Genomic DNA, 20349 nt, shown 5'->3' on the forward strand with positions numbered 1-20349 from the left:
TGTAAGATTTCAGCTCCCACAAACAGGGGTCAGATTTTCAAAAGGACTCCCTCTGTGCCAGTCGGGGCAAGATAGGAATTTGGCAGTCAATGTACCAAGCTGTTTTGATCCCACCTTTTCCGTATACGTAAGCTGGCGTCAATGTTGCACCTCAGAGCCTGGCCCTGAAGGCAGTGCCAGGGCAGGAGGGCTCTGCTGGTGCTTCATCCCTGGTGGCATCATGCCACAGGGCATCCCTTTAGGTCTTGCCAGTAAAGGCAGAAGCAAGGAATTTCTCCAAAACAGTTTTGGCCCTAGACACATATTCAAGTAGGGAGATTACACAGCAAACTGTTGACCTCATCAATCTCAGATAATTTGAGCTATTATGTATTAACAGCTGGTATGGAGATTAGGGTCTGATCCTAATCAAACCAGCTAAGTCTATTCTTGGGCATTCATGTCAGCAAGGAGCAGGACTCAACCTACTGCATATTTCCTTTGCACCATCTATTCAAGATATTGCCCACATCAAATGAAGACAACTTTCCTTCCTCCTGAAGTGTTTTCTGACCCTGATCTGGAGGAAGCAAAAGAAACTTGCCAAGCATAAAGACATGTTTACCTTTTTGATAGAGTCCAAGAAGCAGTAGCACCATGCCAGCTTAAATGAACGCTGGGGCATCCTGTAATATTGAGTCCCATGTAGCACAGGCATGAGCTTTTTTCTCTTTAAAGAGCATGACCTTTTAAGTCTTTACTCAGAATACACACACATTCCTTCACCAAAAAATACTGACTTCTCCGTAAAAAGGACAGAAAAAAATTCCGGTATACCTATGGGGAGAAGGATGTGGTGAGGTCAACAAAAATGCAAATCCTCAAGTGGGAACCAGATGATGAAGCACTGTGAAGTTCAGCAAAGGCAGGATTTCTAAACACTTAAGGTAGCTACAATCACAACCGTTAGGATGCTTTCATCAAAAGATGCTGGAACACTTGCAGAAGAAAATATCTTTTAAATACCTTCCCTCCCCATTTTCTTTCCAATGAAGGGAATTCTAAAAACGGAACACACAGAAGACTTTTGGTCACCTTGAAAAGATTTAATGAGGATTAAATACTACAGTGAAAGAAGTCAGAAAGAGATCACACCTGGCACATCCAGAACGCGTGGGTGGGTGTTTAATGGCTGCATATAAAACTATCACACGCAGAGGAAATGAGTAATCCATTCTTTAACCCAAAGCGCACGACAGAGACCACAAAGGGAGCAGCACTTCCAAGAACTCATTTGCTCACTAAACCTTTCCCCAACAAATGTATTAAGTTCCTTTTCAAAACCCTGCTGCTTTGACAGGCTAACAGAGCTACACCCTGTCCTACTAGAGCTTCCCTACTGCAGCGTAATGACCTGTGCAGGGTAATGCGGGAGGAAGAAAGGAGCCAAGCGGCCAGCAAACACGCAGCACAACAACGAAGGGAAACAAAACTCGTCAAGCTGGCCGTGCTTACGCTGCCCAATTAGCAACCAGGTCTGTGAGCAACTGGGTCACCTTCAGTTGGTGCCAGCGATGTGCTCAGATCCCAGATACTGTGCCGCCTTTGCTTGTGCCCTCAGCTATGTTTCCCTAGAAGTACTCATTCATTATGTGCTATGCATAATGCAGAAAGGAGAATAACCCATGGATAATTGGATTGCAATCCACTAGCTGCCAGCCAGAGGGGCACTTCTCTCCATGGATTTCTTCTACTCATGCCCACACTTTTCAAAGCTTATTGTTTTAAATGTCATACTGTAGAATAAATGACTTAGAAGGTTAAAGACCTATTGAAATTTTCGGAGTGTATGGTTCACAGCTGTTGCTGTCTTTGGGCTGCTGGCAAAAAGAACTGCTTGAATCCCAGCGGTAACCAGCAGATCACATCTGGATAATCATGTTCCAGTTGAAGAGACAGCAGCCAAAATACGTTTGCAGTTATACACTATGAATTTTTATAGCTAACTTATCTGTACACGTGTAGCCGTTCCTGCCATCCTATTCTCTGCTCATGATAAAACGAACAGACTTGATTACCAAAGATAAATAGTCTATTGCTAAAAGCAGACCTTGGGCCAGATCCTCAGCTGCACCCAGCTGGGAGTGGGAGGGAGGAGGGAAATGGCGACCAAAAAGGAGCCAGTAACAGCTCATCAATCCTGGAACTGGTTCCATGCCAATCCCAGCATCGCTCGGAGAAGGCTATGGGCTGCTCTAAGTTACGCCAGCTGGCTACAGCCCCGAGGGGGACATCTGCCAACCGGGCTTGTTGAAGCACAGCGTGTGCCGGCTAGAAGACTTCCCCACTCTTCAAGGATTGTTAGAGAGAGGGTGGCACAGAGTCATGGAGGTCAGAAAGTCCCAAACTCCCAACTTCAAAGCAAACTCCATCTGGAAACTACAGCTGTTCCACGAGGGAACGGGGCTGGAGCCTGGGATTGGTGTTTGTATCTGCAGTCACCGACTTGGTCCTATTCATACCAAAGGGCAAATGTGGAAAATATCACAAACCCGCATGTTCTACTCAGAATAACTCCATGATCAAGACTACTCTTGCTGTAATTCTGAACGTTCACTCTGCCACAATGGTCCTCCCAGGAGAAAGATTAACATACCAGCAAGCTGGAGTAGTCAGGGGCTTGGTTAAGAATCATTCTTTGATCTTTCACAATTAAAGAAAGTTTAATTATTCAAATGCTATTTATAACAAATACAACAGGATGCTGCTGGCAAATGCATTTACATACATTAGATCCTCAAGATAGCCAGAAAAATCAGGATTTTTACCTGTCACACACCGTACAAAGGCACACGATCTGCCAACAGAGAACACTTACCAGGCTCACATTTCTTTCTATCTATGCGGATCACTACTCGTCAGCATGGGTTTTGCTTATAATTATGCAGACAGTAATTGGAATATTACTATTTTTACATCTCACACTTATACCATTTAGTTAAGGTTTAAAAATGCAATTTCTCATTCAAGGCTGTGGCTATCACGTTAAACTAAATAAACCAGCCTTCCACATGGTTAAGCAGGGAAAACACGGACCATTTACAAGCAGTGTACACGCAGACTAGTTAGAGGAGCAAAGAGGGAATGAGGGTGACTGTACACAGTGCACTGGAAAATCCAGTCACCTTTCTAGATTGAGTTTTACAGACAACAAAATGCCATTTACATTATAGTGAGATACTACCTGGAATTTTACTACAGCTGCAAGGACAAGCCATGGACCAGAGTTAGGTTTTGCCCCCTGCAGCACAGAAAATGGAGTATGCTGTTGCCAGAGGGCATTTAGAAATCCATTCCAGTACTGAAAAGAAGCTGGTGACCACAATAAATTTCTCTCCCTCTGCACTCAAAGAATCTTTACCAGAAACACACTCCGGCTATCCAGTGTGACAGTAAATGTTGTCTCATTTCAAACAGAGAACAGAAATAAAACTTTACTGAGCTCAGAAATATCTCAGTTCAGCCAATGAACCCAACTTTTCCCACAATAAAATCTACGTTTAAACAAGAAGAAACAAGTTACTTTGCTAAAATAAACAGTGTAAGGGTATTTAAAATATTTTACTATTTCAAGATGCAGGGGAGTAAAGGGGAAAAAAAGTTTGGTGACAATTTGGAGAGTCAGACTCTGCAAGCTGCTGTAGAGCAGATAACTCAGGCAGTTTGCAACAAGCCATGCAGCACTGACCAGTTTCACACTGTAGAATAACCACTCCATCACTAGCCTAGGGAGAGAGCAAGTCCAGATTCTGATCTGCCCCATGTCAGGGTGGCTCCCAAGCAGCCCAGCTGCAATCAGTCTCCCCAACAGCACAGCTCTGGCAGCTGTAGCAAGTGTAGGCATTTTCCTGATGCTAGAACCTCTACGGTTTCCATCCACCAAAGCAGATCTGGATGGCAGCAATTAAAATGCCAGCATCCTGCCCACATCATGTTCCTTAGGCTGCCAGCCAAGAAAATGCATTAGCAATATTAGCGAGACGTTTACAGGAGAAATGCTACTATAGATGTTCTGGCTGAGACCAACTTTGGTTTGTTCCAGGCACAGGGAAAAGCTTCTCAAACTAGTGCTGAAAAAGTTTTACAATTGGCAGTGGTTTAAGGAGGATGAGAATACAGATAAATTTTTGACAAGTCTTTCCTACTCTTTACAAAAAAGGTCTTCCAAACCAAGGGATCAGCTAAGAGCAGCACAAAGGGAAGTATTTTGTCACATGCCACTGCATCTTAAAGCCACCTTTAAGCTTAGGATTAGTTTAGAATCACAGGGAAGTGCTCTCCTGGATTTAACAGTAAGAGCTGTCGAGGAATCTCCAAGCTTTAGATGCCCTTTTCCTCCACTTTTCCTGTTCAAATGGACTCAGCCAGCAGCTCCCTCTCTAACAGGTACTTTATTTCTCAAGGAATCTGTGAGTTGCCACAATTGTTGCTTTCCAAATAAGCCTTAAGTTTTGTATAGTTCAGAGAGAAACTGGAAAACCGGTACTTCAAGTCTAGGAAAGGAATAGGGTTGTATGTATTAGAAAAGTGTGGGGTTTTTTTTTTCCAGTAGAGACAAAAGCCAGAACTGCTGTTATTTTCTTCTCTCTCCCCTACACTCATATAACAAAGCCTTCTCAAATGTAAACTGTGTACCTTTCTATAAGCTCAGTTTATCATTTGTGACCTTTGATTCTCCAAAACTGTCTTCCAGTGATTGCCCTGGCATTATTATCACATTTTTCAATTCCCTTGATTATCCAGTTAACAATTAACTGATGCCAGAGAAGCAGTTTCTGTTTTATGCTTTAAAGGCATGAAACAGTCTGTGATGCAGAGTTCTGGAGAAATAAAGGACGAGGATCAAAAGCATGCCTTTGGCCTTAGCTTTTTCTTTCTTCTTTCTAAACACCAAGCAGGTAAGAAGGCAGTAAAACGAAATGGTTACTCACAGTATGTTTGTCTGGGGTGGGATATCGGGGATGGTTTCCAACATCAGATGCATGCATCTTACTGTAGTCCTGAAGCACAGGCAGCGACTAGGACAGGAGCAGGAGAAACTAGGCAAGAGGAGAAAACACAAAAAGCCTCGAAGAGCTGAAGATTTGATCAGCATGGTTTTCGCTGGAGTGTATTTGCCTCAATTCTGAACTGCAGGGAGCTGACAGAAAAAAAAAGTTTCCCAGCCCTGAGGTCCAGGAGGAGGGGACTCATCAGCATGTGTTTGCAATTAAATTAAGGCACTTTGACAGTCCAACCGCCCACCCTCTCTGCCATTATGTACATCACTGAAGATCAGACTGTTCCCACCCCTCTTTTATTGTGGCGCTGAAATACAAACTCTTACTTTTGATTTATTTTTGCCCCGTTTCTTATTTTGAACGGCAAGTTAACTCCTCACCGCCTCCTCAGGCATTTAACGGAAAGCATGCAGAATGCACCTCTGTGGACAGTGACCAAAAAATGACCCTGTGCTTCCAGGGCTGAGCTCGGATGCAGATGGCCCAGGGTAGAGTTCTTTATGTCAAAATTTTTGCTTTAGCACACTCTCTGCAAACCAAGGATAGCATCTTATCTAACAGCCTGTCAAACATATCAGGCAGTAAGACCTTTAGGATAGAGACTGTCTCTTACTACATGTAGTTACACACCCAGAAAAAAGTATGTTTCCAACCATTGATGGGAGTGTGGAATGCTACAGAGAAGTGATTTTAAAAGGGAGATCAGTAACAGAGATAAATAACCTGCAAATAAAGACCAAAAAACCTCAACTGTATGCATTCTGCAAAGTTTTGTATGCAGAGTAAAAGTTGATTCATTTCAAAGACCTTTTAGCTAGTATAATTTCTTTCTAAAAGGATGTCAGTTGGAAAAATGTCAGGATTTTGGAGAAATTAAAGGCAATTGAGGGGTGAAGAGGGGGAAAAAAAACAATGAAACGGAGTTTGAACTGCTGTAGGAAATGCAGACCCCAGTTTGTTTCTCCCACAGATAATAAAAATTGAGATGCAAAAGAGAGGACTTGTTTCCAGTTGAATTCATCACCTTTTACTGTTATAAAGCAGCTTAGAGTGAAAACAGCATATCTGTAGGTTTTAAGTTATTATACCTAAATGTGCGGGTTTAGCATGAGCGGGAGGCTTCAAGTCTCATTAGGATATAAAGGTACTCGAGGAATTCCAAACACCTATTCCACATTATCTGGAAGATCAAATGAAAGTTTCCCATTGACCTGCATGACTGCTTTATACCATAAACTACAATATAATTAACATGACAAAACATTACTTAACAGGAGTGGCATTTAAATCTCCTCAATTCTCTTCTCCCTTCAGATTCTTGGTCTCTTAAGCATTTGGGGAGAGGTTGCTGGATTTTAGGGTTTAAGTTAAGATTTTCATGTCATAGATGGTAAAAGCTGTATTTTTGTTGCAGCTATAAAAGGGACAGTATACTGCAGGTTTCCTGCATCTAGTCCTCAGGCAATCTGTCGTTTGTTTGCCCTGACACCACTCTCGGATCCAAGCAGTCTGGCTGAACTTCTCCCAGCTCCCCCGTTGGACCCAACTCATGGTTTTGAGCAGAGTGTCCTCTAGTGGCCACCCAACCCAAAAACATGTTGTAAAAGGCTAAATTACCTGCTTCAAGCCTTTATAGAACAATTGGCAGCTGAGAGCAGATTGCTCCAAGTGAATGACAGCTCTTAATTCCAATTTGAGAAGTTAAGCGCATTAGAAGGGCATCCATCATGTGCATCAGTAAAGACAACACAGGTTAGGTCTTGAAGACTTTGACGTAAGTCACACATTCTTTCAGCCTGACTGCTCCCCATACCATCACTTTCCAGAACACATTAAACTCTCTTAGGACAAGGTAACACAGCTACTTAGAAGCTGCTCTGTAAAGATGTATTTCTAGGAAAAGAAACAAAAATGCTCTCTTCAAACCGTGCTTCAGTACTTAAGAAAGCCATCAACATCTTCCCTTGCACATCTGGCCACTTTACAAATACAAGGCTTTTACTTTCCACGTCCAGCTACATCTTGGTAGATAAACTCTGAGCTCTAAACCAACCATCTGCAAAAAAAAAAAAATCCCTTCCAGGTTTATTTATATTGCTAACAGGAAAGCTGGGCTAGGCATCAGACATGTTTCTATGCGCATTGTCTTTGGAATCTTATTTCAGCACCTGGCTGTGCGGTGGGTGGCAGCTTCTGGAAGGATCGATGGGTGTTTGCCTACTACTTTATAGGAATGGGATCTTTAGCCAAGTCAGCAGATGTAACAGAGGCCATACCACTGGGAATAACTTGAGTGCAAAAAAGCAAATCCTGCAACCTATACATCTACTTCTTCACTTGATCTTCACTTGAACTTGAAACATGCCTGTTCTACCTTGTTCATCTCCCCTTCCTGACACATGGGATATTTGTGAGATGTTAAGAAACACTAGCAATTCACAGTTCCCTTACTCTTGCATTAATTCATCTTATTTTCCATCATCATGACAAACTGTTTAAAAAATGAGTGTGCAGCACTGAACAAGAACCAAGAATTAACTCCCTAAGCAGCAGGAAAGAAAGTTAACACTTGCATCCCATGCTTAAGCATTTCCAGCCTCTGCTAGACATGTTTTTCCACACCAGTAGCACACAAGGTTTGGTTTGGTTTTTCAGATGGGGGGGGGTCCCCCCTCCACCCTTTGTTTTATTTTTAACTATCACTTCTGCCACAGTAGAAAGACTTCATTGGAGTTAGGTCCCCTGAAGAGCTCATCACTTCTTCCCAGGGAACTGCCATGTTATACATCTTACTGTGAAGGGAACATAAACATTAGCTGACAAATTTGATTTACGTGATATCATTTGTACAACAGATCCATACCTTTCCAAAGCAGAAAAGGATTTTTTTTTTTCAAGCAAGCATCATGTGAAGAAAAAGATTAGCACTGAACTAGTCCCATGTTACAGTTGGTAAAAGGACATCTATCAGACACACAGATGACAGGAAGAAACAGAGACTACAGGTAATTATCCTGTGGAATAAAAGTTAACACATATTTAATCAGCAACAGCTGTATTTGCTATTATAATTGGTTTCCCATTACAGCTGAAGCCAAAATATTACTCTCAATACTAGTGAAATGGAAACCTTGAACACCAGCTCTTAAAAAATCTGCATTAATTAAGCAAGCACCAAAACAGAACACCGGAGACAAGAGGGGAGTTGCAGTTCAGAAGGCATTAAACAAGCTCCTGATGTGTTTGCTTTAGGCAATTCCTTGAAGTACAGAAATGGACTAAGTGACCTCTTGTATCTGTTGTCTACAGGTCTAACAGCCAGGTAAGTGAATTCACTCTTTAACCATTCTGATATATTAAATCTAGATCAGTTCTGTAACTCCAAAATGCATCTTGCACAACTCCATTACCTAAAAGTTTAGAAATCATCAGCTGGGCAGGTTTCTTTTGAGAGATAATATTCTGAGGAGTTCATCTAAAACTATGCACCTGCACAATATTAAGTGCTTTTTCTAGTGTTCTAGTGTCTTAAGTACTTATTTCCATAATTGAAAGTTATCTACAAAGTATTCTAATCACAGCATGATGCAAAGCCATGTTAAGAAGGCTAAAAAGTCTTTACTGAATTTATTGATACAGAAACACTTATTAATAAAGTTTAAATTGCTTAACGCTTTTGCATGCCTCAGGCCAATTTAACTCCAGTTTCTACATATAGATTTCTCAATTTACACACTAATGATTAAAGCAGCTTGAAGTTCATTTCTTTTTGCAAATTTACCACAGTATTGAGATCTAAAAGGAACCACATACAGTTAAAGCAAAGACTACTTAGAACACAAAAGGAAACAGTCACGCAGGTAAAATTCCTAGACAGCTTACAGACTATACAAAAACAGTTATGCTACAACTACTCTTAGAAATGCATACAAAACTACAGTGCAAGTGCTTGTGCACAGGGAAAACTTATTTACAGCTCCCCTTCATTTACAGGCTATAAGCAACACTATCTCACAATTATATTACACATAAAATTTCTACTATGAGTTTGTTTGGATCTGTGGGTTTTTTTGACAAGAGGACAATCTGACAACCTAGAACATAAATTTCCTGTATATATATTTATTTATTCAACCTTATCCAGGAAAAATAGCAGTATTTTATGCATCTTATAGAAAGCTACAAAAATCTAGTAAATGTAATAAAGGCAAATATGGTGAAAAATCTGATAAAATACCTTCTACAACTTCTACAACTGGGAGTGGGATGGGGGTAAAATCAAACAGGGATAAATGAAAGATAATTCTCCCTCAACTGGTCAGCTTAAACAGGATCTCAGCAAGGTTTACTAATATGAACCTGAAGTTTAATGTCATTTTTAAAGCAACTTCTTTAAAAGAAATTTTGCAATTAACAAACTGAAGGATGACCTGGTAGCCAAAAGTAGGAGGCACCCTGTACTCCCTATACTTTGTAGGGGTATGGAAATTGTGCCAAAATACAGAAAGGCACATACCCGGTATGACAGCTATTAAGCAGAAATGCCTAACATAACAGAGGTGACAACCTTTGGGGAAGCACAGAGAAATACTATAAACAGATTCTATTAAGCCTCCATTTACCACCATATTCAGGAGTTTCATTTGTAGAAAGAAATTCAGTGTAGTTGCCAGAATTACAAGATGGGTACTTGTCTGTTTACAGGAAACCATCAGCTCAGTGGCCACAGAACTGCCCCATTTAAAATAAAGAAATAAAAATCTGAGGGAACAAGATAGCTTGGGGTACCATTTAGACCAGAAGTTGAGACTTAGGAAACCAGAGGCAAAACACAGCCTACAACTGTTACGTGCCAGCAGCCACATGACACTGTATTATCAGATAGTATTCTCAAAGATATACAAAAAGCCTATTAAGGAAGGAAGAGTTCTCCACCTGCTTAGACATACAAGACTCATCTGTTTATTTTCAAAGCCGCACAGAACTTTGAAACACTATTTATCATTAAGTTGTGCAACTCAGTACCATTAACCAAAAACCCAGCGTATTTTTGGCCAGACAGTCTTCATTCATTCCTCCTCAGAAAATGAGGAGACAGCATAAAAAAAAAAAAAGATACCAAAGTGATACCAACTTAAGTGCTTCTGATGGAGCAAAGCCTTAACATAGCTTCATTAACTGCTGAGAGTGGGTTTTTCACCCCCCTGGCTTTAAGAGTATTTCACATTAATACAAGCTCAAGGGTTTTGTTCCAGCCTTTACTCATTTAGGTGTATTTTTCAAACAGGCTGAACCAAGCAAACTTCCTCTTCTAAACATGGTATCTCCTTCCAGCACCACTACAGGAAGACTTGGGAATAAAAATCAGAATTCACATCCACAAAATTGCAGAGTGTAACGTCCTTCTTCACAAGCCTGTTAAAACATCTACTTATTTGTTGCAGGAATAAAATAACCTACCAAGTCAACCAACTTCATTCCACCTACTGTGTGTACACAAGTTGTATTCTAGCCATCTTGCTACAGCAGTGGCGCACACAGAGAGCAACACCCCAGAACTGCATCAATTTGGCTTTCTAGACTGCCTGAAGGTTCTACATACTCTCCACAAAACTACATTTGGCTGATCTACCAGGACGCAAGCCACTCCGCTCAGGCTAGCGCTCCACACTTCACTCTGTTCAGCCCTGCAGACGTAAGTTATCTCACCTAACAGCAAAATCTGCAGGCTGCTTTCACAGTCAGTTTTCACAAACTCATTGCTCCGCATCTCCTCTCTACCCTCTTCCCCATTCAGAATTACTCTGTAAACTTTTCCAGAGACAACAGTCACAACCCTGACTACCCTAGCATCCTGTCAAAGTTAATCAGCTTTGCAATTCTTCACTTGCCTCCATCACTAAAAAAAACCCAAAAACACACTACTACAAAACCAACAACCTTGCATCTCAGACTAATTCACTAGCACAGGTGTTTCCCATTAAAACCAATATTCTGTAAAACACTTTTACTGAAAAATGATAATATAGTTTATAAGCAAAACTGAGACCAACCAAAGGGGAGCTGATGTTTTCCTTCTCATTCAAAACCTGGATGCCACAAGGGTAACACCAAAAATTTTCCTTTCTGTAAAAGTTGTGCTTTTTCAGATTACTGGAAGAAACAAGATTTGCCAGGTCAGTTTTTACCAATAATTTTCATCCTCCATTAAACACACACCACGGTAAACACATGGCAGGTTTAGTGGGAGAGAGTACAGACAGCAAAAGTCTTTGGGGAACTGCTTAAGAATATTTAAAAACTGCGATTCGGTAGAGTAGCCATGAGATTTTTAGAATACCTCTGTGCAGTTTGTTTCAGGGAATTAAGTCCTCCTTTCCATAAGCAGCTGAGCATTTCACCAACTTGCTTCCTAAGGAATCCCTGCTGTAGGATAAGACTATAGCACACAACTGAGAAAAAAGAAGAAACTCAAAAAAGCTATAATGTTTAAGTATACAGCAGCCACATTCCCCAGCTAGCCTACTGCCGTGGGTGGTCATATTAGCAGGCAAGCAAGTGGTAGACATTTGTCAAGCCCTAAGTAGTACTTTATTTTCTGCCTACTTCCCACTTTCTAGACAAAAGAAATTACTTTTCCCTGTAATAAAGCAGGTAATACTTCAAGGGATCAGGCAAAGGCAGACTCAAGACCTTTTCCCTCAAAAAGTTTACAGGGGGATCTGGCTTTAGTTCAGAGGGTTTAGTTTCTTCCTCTTCTCGTCTCTCATCCTCGATATCCTCACTGTTGTTGTTATCATCTGATGGGTTGGAGATACGACTAGCGAAGACCTCTTTGTCCAAGAAAACAATAGTTTCCATGCGACGGCGACGCACCCGTCTTCGTTTAAATCTTGGGGGGTTCTTCAGCCCATTTCCATTTTTGCCCATTGTTTCTTGATGTATAATTTTTTTAATGGTTCCTCGGATGGCTATGCGAGCCAGATCCTGGAGGCTGCGAACAGCCACTGGGGCTAAAACAAAATGAAAACCATGAACACATATGGAGAAACCCCCCTTCAAGAGTACTCATAGGAAAAGTTGTATTTGCTCAAATTAAATCAGGCCACTTGAATTCCCTGCTGTGATTACAAAAACAGCTCTATTCAACTCCTGTCAACTCAGATAAGCTGTATTGTAACTTTCCAAACAAAAAATGTAATTATGCATTTCTCTCATTAACTGAAGAAAAAGAATGGGATGAAAGAAGAGTTTCATATTTTGATGTCATGTCCTCACAATTATTTTAAGATACACATGCCTTAAAGATTAGAAGAATGCAGACTTAGTGACTGAAACTGTGACTGTTGAATAACTCAGAAAAAGATGTTTTCCTACAGTAGGTAACTAGACCTAAGTCTATTTAACTCTTCCATAAAATTATTTTTGTATTGTGAAGAAGTTACTTTGCCAAGTTCTTCACTTATAAAACATGAGTACTATTCATGCTCTTCAAAAACTGCTTCAGATTTAGTGGGTGAAGACAGGCTGGAAACCATTTGGTAAAAGTAATTATAGAAGCATACAATAAGTTATTGTATTAAAATACCTCCCACATTAATGGTTTGGAAGACTGTTCTGTCTTCTACGTTTATTTGCTGCCAGCCCCTATATGCACAACATAACTCATGCAGCATAAAGAAAAAAAAAAAAGTATTGATGCACACACATCCATGTACTAAACTGAATTAAACCCAAAACAAAAAACCCTGTCTTCTACTGACAAGTAAGCATTCCTGTGACCTGAATGAAAGAACCAGAAAAAAAAAAAAATCACATGTAATATATATGCAGGTCTTGCCACAAAGCCACCAAAGTATGCTGAAATATGCACTTAATGGACTTTATAGCACTGTATGGACTGCTTACTGAGCTGCTTTTTGTCATGGAAAGACAACTTTCCAGAATAAGAACAAAGCCTGACTAATCTCTTTATGGAAGTATCTCTGTCTTCACGTGTTCTTAAGAGGCCCCTCTACACTGAAGTTTTAATCTGAAGATTAAGGTCACTGCATACAACCTGCATTTCAAACAATTAACCAAGAATTGCAAAACTTTTATCCCTCAAGCATTCCAGGTTCAAGATAATTCTGAATCGCTGGGTGATGAGAGCCTTTGAGTACATCTAATGTTTGTTCACAGGTTCAGCTTGTGTATTTTCCATCACCATGGCACAGTGACTGAGAACCATGACAGTACATAATTCAGGATTGAAACAGATGTCTGCATGTGCAAAAACAAAAACCAAACATCCCACAAAGTTTAGGTACAATTTCACAAAAGATCATTTGTAGTTAGAATCTATTTTATACAGTTCTGATTCTTGCACCAGGCCTCCGTAAACATCCCCAAAGATAGACTGTGATCCAACGCAAGACTTGGACAACTGTTCAAAGGAGGAAGTAGTTGGAGTAACTTTCCTTGAAAGGATTCACAGGGATGCTACATCTCAGGAAGTAAGGTGCAGTTTACAGACAAATAGCAGAAGAAACCTCCCCCATACACAAGAATGTCTGTACTCACGCAAGTGAACAAGCCTTGATTTTCCTGAATCTGCGTGGTTAGGCTGAACCAAAGGAGCAAAAGAAACAGCAAGAATCTTCTTGGTCTCCCAGGCAGAAGGACCAGTACGAGTTATCTTAGTCAACTAAACCAAAACAAGGAGATTATTGTCCATTGTGTGAACTACAGTAAGATTTTTGAACAAAAAGTGAACAAACAACTTTTCTGCTCAGAGAAGTGGCTAAAGTACTAGAAGCTACAACAGTAGAAGTTAGGTAATAAGAAGAAACACTGGGGTTTTTTTGAGAAAATTCAGAACTCCTTATAGGATTAGCCCCAAGTAACTTCCTCTGTTGCAACAGTATGGGCACTGGCAGTTTAAGTCACCCTGCCTTCCCAAATGTTCCTCAATTCTGAACCAGAACAGCTATGTCTGACCACTGAGAAAACATGTCACTCACTGATCAACGTTCACTCTTGAAGGAAGTCTGCAGATCACTGGATTTCTGTTGCAGCTCAAATCTCTTAGACTATCTCAATGCACAGCATCTTACTAGGAAGAAACCCTGCACTCCGCTCATCTGAACCACCCTGATAGAGCTAAAAGGTCAGATACCTACCCCTCAGCCATACAAGCCCATTAAAACAACACACCAAAAAGACAATCTGAATTACAATCTTGAGCTCACACACAGGGCAGTTACCCATATTTTACTAAAAAGAATCCACTGACACCTGTAAATAGGGACCATGTGCACACGCTTTCATAAGCTAGTTAGGGTGCAAAAAAATTTGTATTTTACCGTAAGTACAACACTAGGTTATATAACTTGAACAAAGCCTTGACTACATTTTCTCTGCAGCTTGAAAGCAAATTTGTAATTAACAACAACAGATCAGAATATGTGAAAGACTGGCAGCACTCTGAATTTCTTAAATATTATGAAGAGTGCAGAGTTCAGTTTCCACTCATAGTGACAAGTGTTGCATTTTTTGGTTTCTCCAATCTGCTACAAGAAGGGCAAACTAACGGAAGAGCTAAACCAGACTAAACCGAGATCAGAATTAGGAATAACTGAAAGCGAAGTATGAGTAGAAAGGCACTCAACCTTCTCTTCTAGAGGCATGACAAGAATTCCCCCAACTTTCAACAGATTCTTCATGTAGTCTTCATGTTCCTTCTGTACTCCAGCACCACAGTAAACACGGTCATACTGAGTACAGTCCGGAGAAATCTCTAAACAATTGCCGGTAACAAAAGATGGCTCACAAAATTCAAATCTGAAAATGAAGACATGTATCATACAAGAACATTACAATTTATCAAATTAATTATTTTCATGATCCTGAAAAAATGAAACCATGCAAAATACTTTAAAAGAGCAGTTTCATAGGATTTCTTCTCTGAAGCCTGTATATTCTGGACATTACTGGAACAGACCACAGCCTGAAGTCTCAAAACCACAGAACAGTAAGATGAGAATTCATAGATTAAAATCTCCAAAGGATAAGAATGCATAATCTCATACTTGAATTACATGTAACTCTTCAGAACAAGCTATTTTTAGTGACCTGATGCTGACTCAGTTATAATATGCAAACATAAATATAAGACCCGCAATTCCAAATATTGAAGTCTTTTGAGGACTGCACCAGGGTTTTTTTGGCATTTTCAAATGCTTTTAAATGGTTTTCAGATGTTGTGGGGAACTATAACCTAATGCTTCAGAATTATGCTTTCCTGAAGCTACTGGAAGTTTTGCCATTAGCTTCAAATAACTGCGATTTCACCCTTCATAAAAAGAATGTTTGCGCCTATAGCATTTCTGATTCAGTTCAGAAGCAAAATGAATGATTCTATAGTGTTTCTGGTTTTCTTACATGCTCCAAATCTACACAAGCTTTAAGCCCCACATTTAAGGGCTGATTTTGATAGAAGTTGTACAACATACCCATTCTTCTACTTGTACCTTTAGAGGAAGCTCAATATAGCACCTATTTATTCCTAAACACTTCCTGAAGCTTTCTGCTTTTGCAAAGCGTGCTAGACAGTCAGAGCAGCCAACTAACAGTTCCTGCACACGGTGTTCTAACAGCATAACCCAGCAGCCATTTCTCTCAGCAATGCCAGTTTTCCAGTCATGTTGATTTCTGAATTCAGCTCACTTTTACTTCATAGCTGTATTTTTCTGGAGAGAAAAAAAGTCTTCCTTAGAACACCTATTCAAACAATAGCACTGTAACTGTGGAGAAAAAACCCCCAGCCATCTATGTGCAAACACCTTCCATGCCAAAAACTTTCAGTCTGCTGCCAGCTTCAAGAAAATACAGCCCTCTCATCAGCAGCTTTCCAGTACAACAGTAACAACACAAGGATGAGTAGTTTAAATTCCAGCATGTAATGACTTTGATTTTCTTCCTCCCACAAGAGGAGGACTATCAGGTATCCAGAGATGCTTTACTTCCCTGTTTGAACAAACAGGGATGGATCCAAAAATATGACAGCTACAACTTTTATTGCTGAGGTTACTATTGGCAATAGTTATCTTGCTGGAAAGTTATTACTTGTGACAGCAACGGAACAGAGGTTCTAAGGAAGAACATAAATCAGATCCCAAGCAGTTTTAGTACCAGTTTAATCATCATAAAACTACCTTCATATTTTAAAATGCCATTTTTTCTTCTTCTCAGATAAAACATGTTAGGCCACCACAAAAATCACTTCATATTCTTCTGATAACGTTTGTGAGCTGAGAGCACGCATGGTTAAGTATTAGTTATTTTCAAGTTTCAAGTTGTTACCTGCAAGTATATTTTAAAGTAAGTAACCTTCTTCAGCTTCCTCTAAGCTCTGCAACAGCAGCACTGCTATTAAAAACACTGCAAACATTTCTGAAACTCCCCCACAATACACATCAGCTTCGAAGGTCACACACTGCAGCTCAGCAACCCTAAGAGGCCAGAATCCTCAGATTACCCTGGATCCAGAGCTGCCACATGAGAGCAAGAACTGCTATGACTAAAGCCAAATGCACAAAATTAATCCAAACAGGCATTCCACATTCTTACTTGTCAAAGCTGTCACTTGTTTTAATGAAGAAGTCCAATTTCTGCTTTGCATATTCGATCACGTCAGAATGAAGCTCCACACCATGGTTAACACCAAAAGGACCTGCAAATTTAGAACACTAGGATAATGGTAACAGGTAATAACAGAAAACCCAGCAGGATTGAACAGAGTTTTGGTCATTTCTTATAACAGATTGCTGCTCGAGTGCCAGTCAGTGCTTCTGTAGGGTCAGCTATCTTAGTACTACAGTTAGAACTGCAACCCTGTACCTGCAATTTCTTACAGCAAATGACGCTGTTCTGCACAATTAATTTTGAATCATTTGCTCTTAACTATGCAGGAAATTCCTCTGTAAGAGGGAAACACTGATACTGAAGAAATACTATGACTGTAGAAGCGACCACCTGGAAAAAATTCCAATGCAGAACAACAGCCTGCATGTTTAAATCACTCAAAAAAAATCTTTGTATTATTTTTATATCCTCTTGCTGTTATGCTAGACATCTCCTCAAAATAATCAGGAATAGTCACCATATATTGTACCTCAATTAACAGCAAAAATAAATTAGGAAATAGAGATGCTGTTTAGCACTCATGCTTTTTATTCAGAACTGACTTGGTAAATTTCCCAAAAATTCAAAAGAATTCAAAAGCTCTGGAGTTATGTATTGGTATCCTAGGCAATCTCAACAAATCTAGCAGAAGACCACAAACATGAGTCTATGAAAAGCCATGGGAGACAGGAGTGAGGCTCTATCCTGACAACAAACATTTCAGCAGTTAAAATTCTCGACACCCCCACTAAAGGAAAATACGTACCCTACAGATTTTGCTATCTATCCTGGCAGCCAGAAGCCCAGTTGTTGACTGAAACACGTTAGGGCGAACTGCAATTGTATAATTGCACTTTGATGCTTTGATTTGTGCCTACTGCAGATGTGGTCACAAAGTCAATTCTGATGCACTGCTTTCCAGAGACCATTCCCATCTGTACATTGGCAAGAGTCAAAACTGGATCTCCAACATGTTTCAGTCTAGACAGGACAGTGTAAAAACAAGCGAGGCACAGAACAGCTATAGTCACAGGTTTCTGCAGACATGCTCAATCCTAGTTTAAACATGGCACTCCTGCTCCCAAGCTGGGTTCCTGCTTATGGAGCAACAAAGCCAAGTTTGTGTCCAGTCCTGCAGGAATCCACTACAGCCACCTGCACAATTACATCGCTGCCTGTTCTGAACTGCCACAGAAATCTGGACTCCATCCAGTTCCTGAGAGAAGGCTGGAAGAATCTTGACAAATTGGCCAATTGGATTAATGCATTCTTTACTTTCCTAGCTATCTATTAGTTTCATTACTTGAGGAATGCTTCATTCCCAATTTCAAAACTTTTTTTTTTTAATCTAACAAATAGCTAACATGATTGAAAAGGTATTTACCCAAGATGAGTCCAACCATAGAACTCAGATAACCAGTGCCACTGCCAAGATTCAAAAATGACAGCCCTGGTTGCAGATCCAAAGCTTCCATCACCTCAGAGTAAATGCACGGTGCCGAGAGATGAATATTTCCATGTTTCCATGCCAAGTCCTTGTAGGCATTGTCTTTGAACTCTTCCAGGTAGTAATCTGCTCGATCAATGGCTCGGAACGCCTGTTCTACCAGTTCTGTCCGGATGTATTGTGCCTCCTTCAAGTTATCAATTAATTCATCATTGTCTTCTCCTGCACTCACTGCACCTCCCATCTTCAACAGTTTTCTATAAGCACTAAAACTAAAAGCATAATAAAGGCAGGTGAGGTATACAGCATGCACTTGAACACTAAATTATGCTGCTGTATATTAAGCACTTAAGAGAGATCTTTAGGTACTTTAAGGAAAATAAGCAGCAGAAAAACACTATCACATAATGATAACAGTAACACATAAAAACCACCACCATCCCCCAATCAAACAATGAAACCCAAAATGCAGCAGATCTGGCATGTAGTACCTGACACTAGCGGGGAAGATCACAATAGACAATTTAAACGTGCAATGCCTGTCTTCAAACACTACCCACATTTTACTGGCATGTCAGCTTTTCCACTGAATCCTTTTATATAAAGGATTATTCTAGCTCCTATGCTTATAGGTCATTTTTCATTGCAAATCTAACCAACAGTATAAGTTTGGCTTGCCTATCAGAATTCTTGCCACACACAGACTTTCTATCTCTGATAATATCAAGGGGAAACTAAAAGACTAAGACACAAGCAGCAAGAACCAGAAAAATCTCAAATTACATGTTCTTTGAACATGAATCAGGATGCTGATTTCACAGAGGTTAAAAGAGTACCTCTGACACAGAGTTCAAGCTTACTTACTTTAGCAAATGCACTTTCACACAGCTCATCTTTAGACCTTGAGCCACCATCATCAGTAAAGCACTTGATACAGACAGCAACTGCACAAAGAATCTTCACTGAAGCCTGTGGAATTTCTTAGGTCCTCTTAAGTCCTAGATGAGCTAACCCCCAATTTGGAAACTCTTGAGTGACACAGATTTATGAATTACAAACACTTTTGACTTCACCAATGTGATAATCTCCAGCAACCTATTCAGGCTTCTTGGTGTGAAGGACAGAAAAGCAAGCACCTTCCTTGACTGTGCATTACACTAAGCATGGATATACACTTCATGTAGTAAAATATCTATAGTTTTTAAGGAAAAAGGTATAGGGGAAGAAGAACTTATCACTCAAAATTGATCTAGCTTTTCCTCCCTACCCATATCTTAAAAAAAAAAAGATTTTCAGAAAATACAACATGATTTTTTTTAAGGCATTTATTTACAATGCCTTACTCTGCTCACAATAATAACTACAGAAGCAGCAGCTTTAGAATTCATTCCTGGGATCAGAAGATCTGCCTACAGCTAAATTGTTGGGGTTTATTTGTTACATTCAGCAAGAACAAATTACACACTTTCAGTTTCAGAGGAAACAAAGAAAAGCTACAGGAGTCTAAGGAAATTTCACAGTTCCTCAAATAACATGCCATCCTGATTACCTGTAGAGACACGCAAAATGGGATGTACTTCAGCAGGGAACTCGAGCCAGATTTTAATACATTCATGTCTCAAACGCTTCAATCCAGTTCCAGACCATTAATAAAACTTAAAAAAATGCCACCCCTCTCCTTTCTATAGTTTCTCCTTCATTTTCTATACAAAAAATGATTGTGTTTTATTACTTCACAATGGAAACACATCAAGTTGAAGGCTTAGGTGAGTTCATCAGCCAATCTGAATTCCCCCCCCCCCTCCTCTTACATACACAACAACTCACTACATCTGCATACATAAGCTTGCTTGTATCTTTGGTCAGTATGGTTTATATAACATTCCGCATTAAGATACTCTCTTCCCTGAGGGTGCGGATTCCCTTGATTTTCTTTTGTGTATTTTATTCTCAGGCTTGCTTCCTTCTTCCATTTAAGCTCTTTTTGCTCTTAAAAATCTACATTTTTAGATTTAATGTATGAATAAAAAGTTGTGGCTTTAACAGTGTTCCACTTTGGATCCCAAACAAATTCTTTCTGATGTACGCAAGCCCCACTGGGACAACTGGTCCAACCTGGTTTTAGCTCAGCTATATGGTCAACAACTGTTCTTCCATGTTCTACAACATAGAAAACATTTTTCTAATGAAATCAAGGAA

At 40.0% G+C, this 20349-nt stretch overlaps 2 protein-coding genes across 3 annotated transcripts in view; both read right to left on the reverse strand.

Moving 5' to 3' along the window:
• Positions 1-5062, reverse strand: part of LOC104624471 (peroxidasin homolog) — a 43051-nt gene extending 37989 nt beyond the window's left edge. Inside the window, exon 1 of the mRNA XM_010291852.1 lies at positions 4971-5062. Within this exon, the coding sequence (XP_010290154.1) occupies positions 4971-5023 (53 nt within the window). The 5' untranslated portion in view covers positions 5024-5062. The remainder of the gene's footprint in view (positions 1-4970) is intronic.
• A 6607-nt stretch (positions 5063-11669) lies between these two features.
• PCMTD2 (protein-L-isoaspartate (D-aspartate) O-methyltransferase domain containing 2) lies at positions 11670-18418 on the reverse strand. Of its 2 annotated transcripts, none has more exons than XM_010291854.1 (5): positions 18088-18418; positions 16650-16752; positions 14690-14861; positions 13602-13644; positions 11670-12052 (listed from the first exon to the last, which is right to left on the reverse strand). In XM_010291854.1, the coding sequence occupies exons 1-5, from the start codon at positions 18392-18394 to the stop codon at positions 11670-11672; spliced, it is 1008 nt and encodes a 335-aa protein (XP_010290156.1). In that variant the 5' UTR covers positions 18395-18418. The 2 variants fall into 2 exon arrangements, with proteins under 2 accessions (XP_010290156.1, XP_010290155.1); XM_010291853.1 differs by having other exon boundaries at positions 13602-13725.
• Between the last annotated feature and the right edge of the window lie 1931 nt (positions 18419-20349).

This window comes from Phaethon lepturus, unplaced genomic scaffold (genome assembly GCF_000687285.1).
Source record: "Phaethon lepturus isolate BGI_N335 unplaced genomic scaffold, ASM68728v1 scaffold24967, whole genome shotgun sequence".
In the NCBI taxonomy this organism is placed as follows: domain Eukaryota; kingdom Metazoa; phylum Chordata; class Aves; order Phaethontiformes; family Phaethontidae; genus Phaethon; species Phaethon lepturus.

What these genes read in the sequence shown, in the direction of transcription:
- PCMTD2 (XM_010291853.1), bottom strand. Translation starts at nt 18,394, where the DNA reads ATGGGAGGTGCAGTGAGTGCAGGAGAAGACAATGATGAATTAATTGAT. An exon ending in TATGGTTGGACTCATCTTGG is followed by an intron (nt 16,753 to 18,087) that starts GTAAATACCTTT and finishes CTAAATTTGCAG; the next exon opens with GTCCTTTTGGTGTTAACCAT. An exon ending in ATCAAGGCTTGTTCACTTGC is followed by an intron (nt 12,053 to 13,601) that starts GTGAGTACAGAC and finishes ATTTTGTTTTAG; the next exon opens with CCCCAGTGGCTGTTCGCAGC.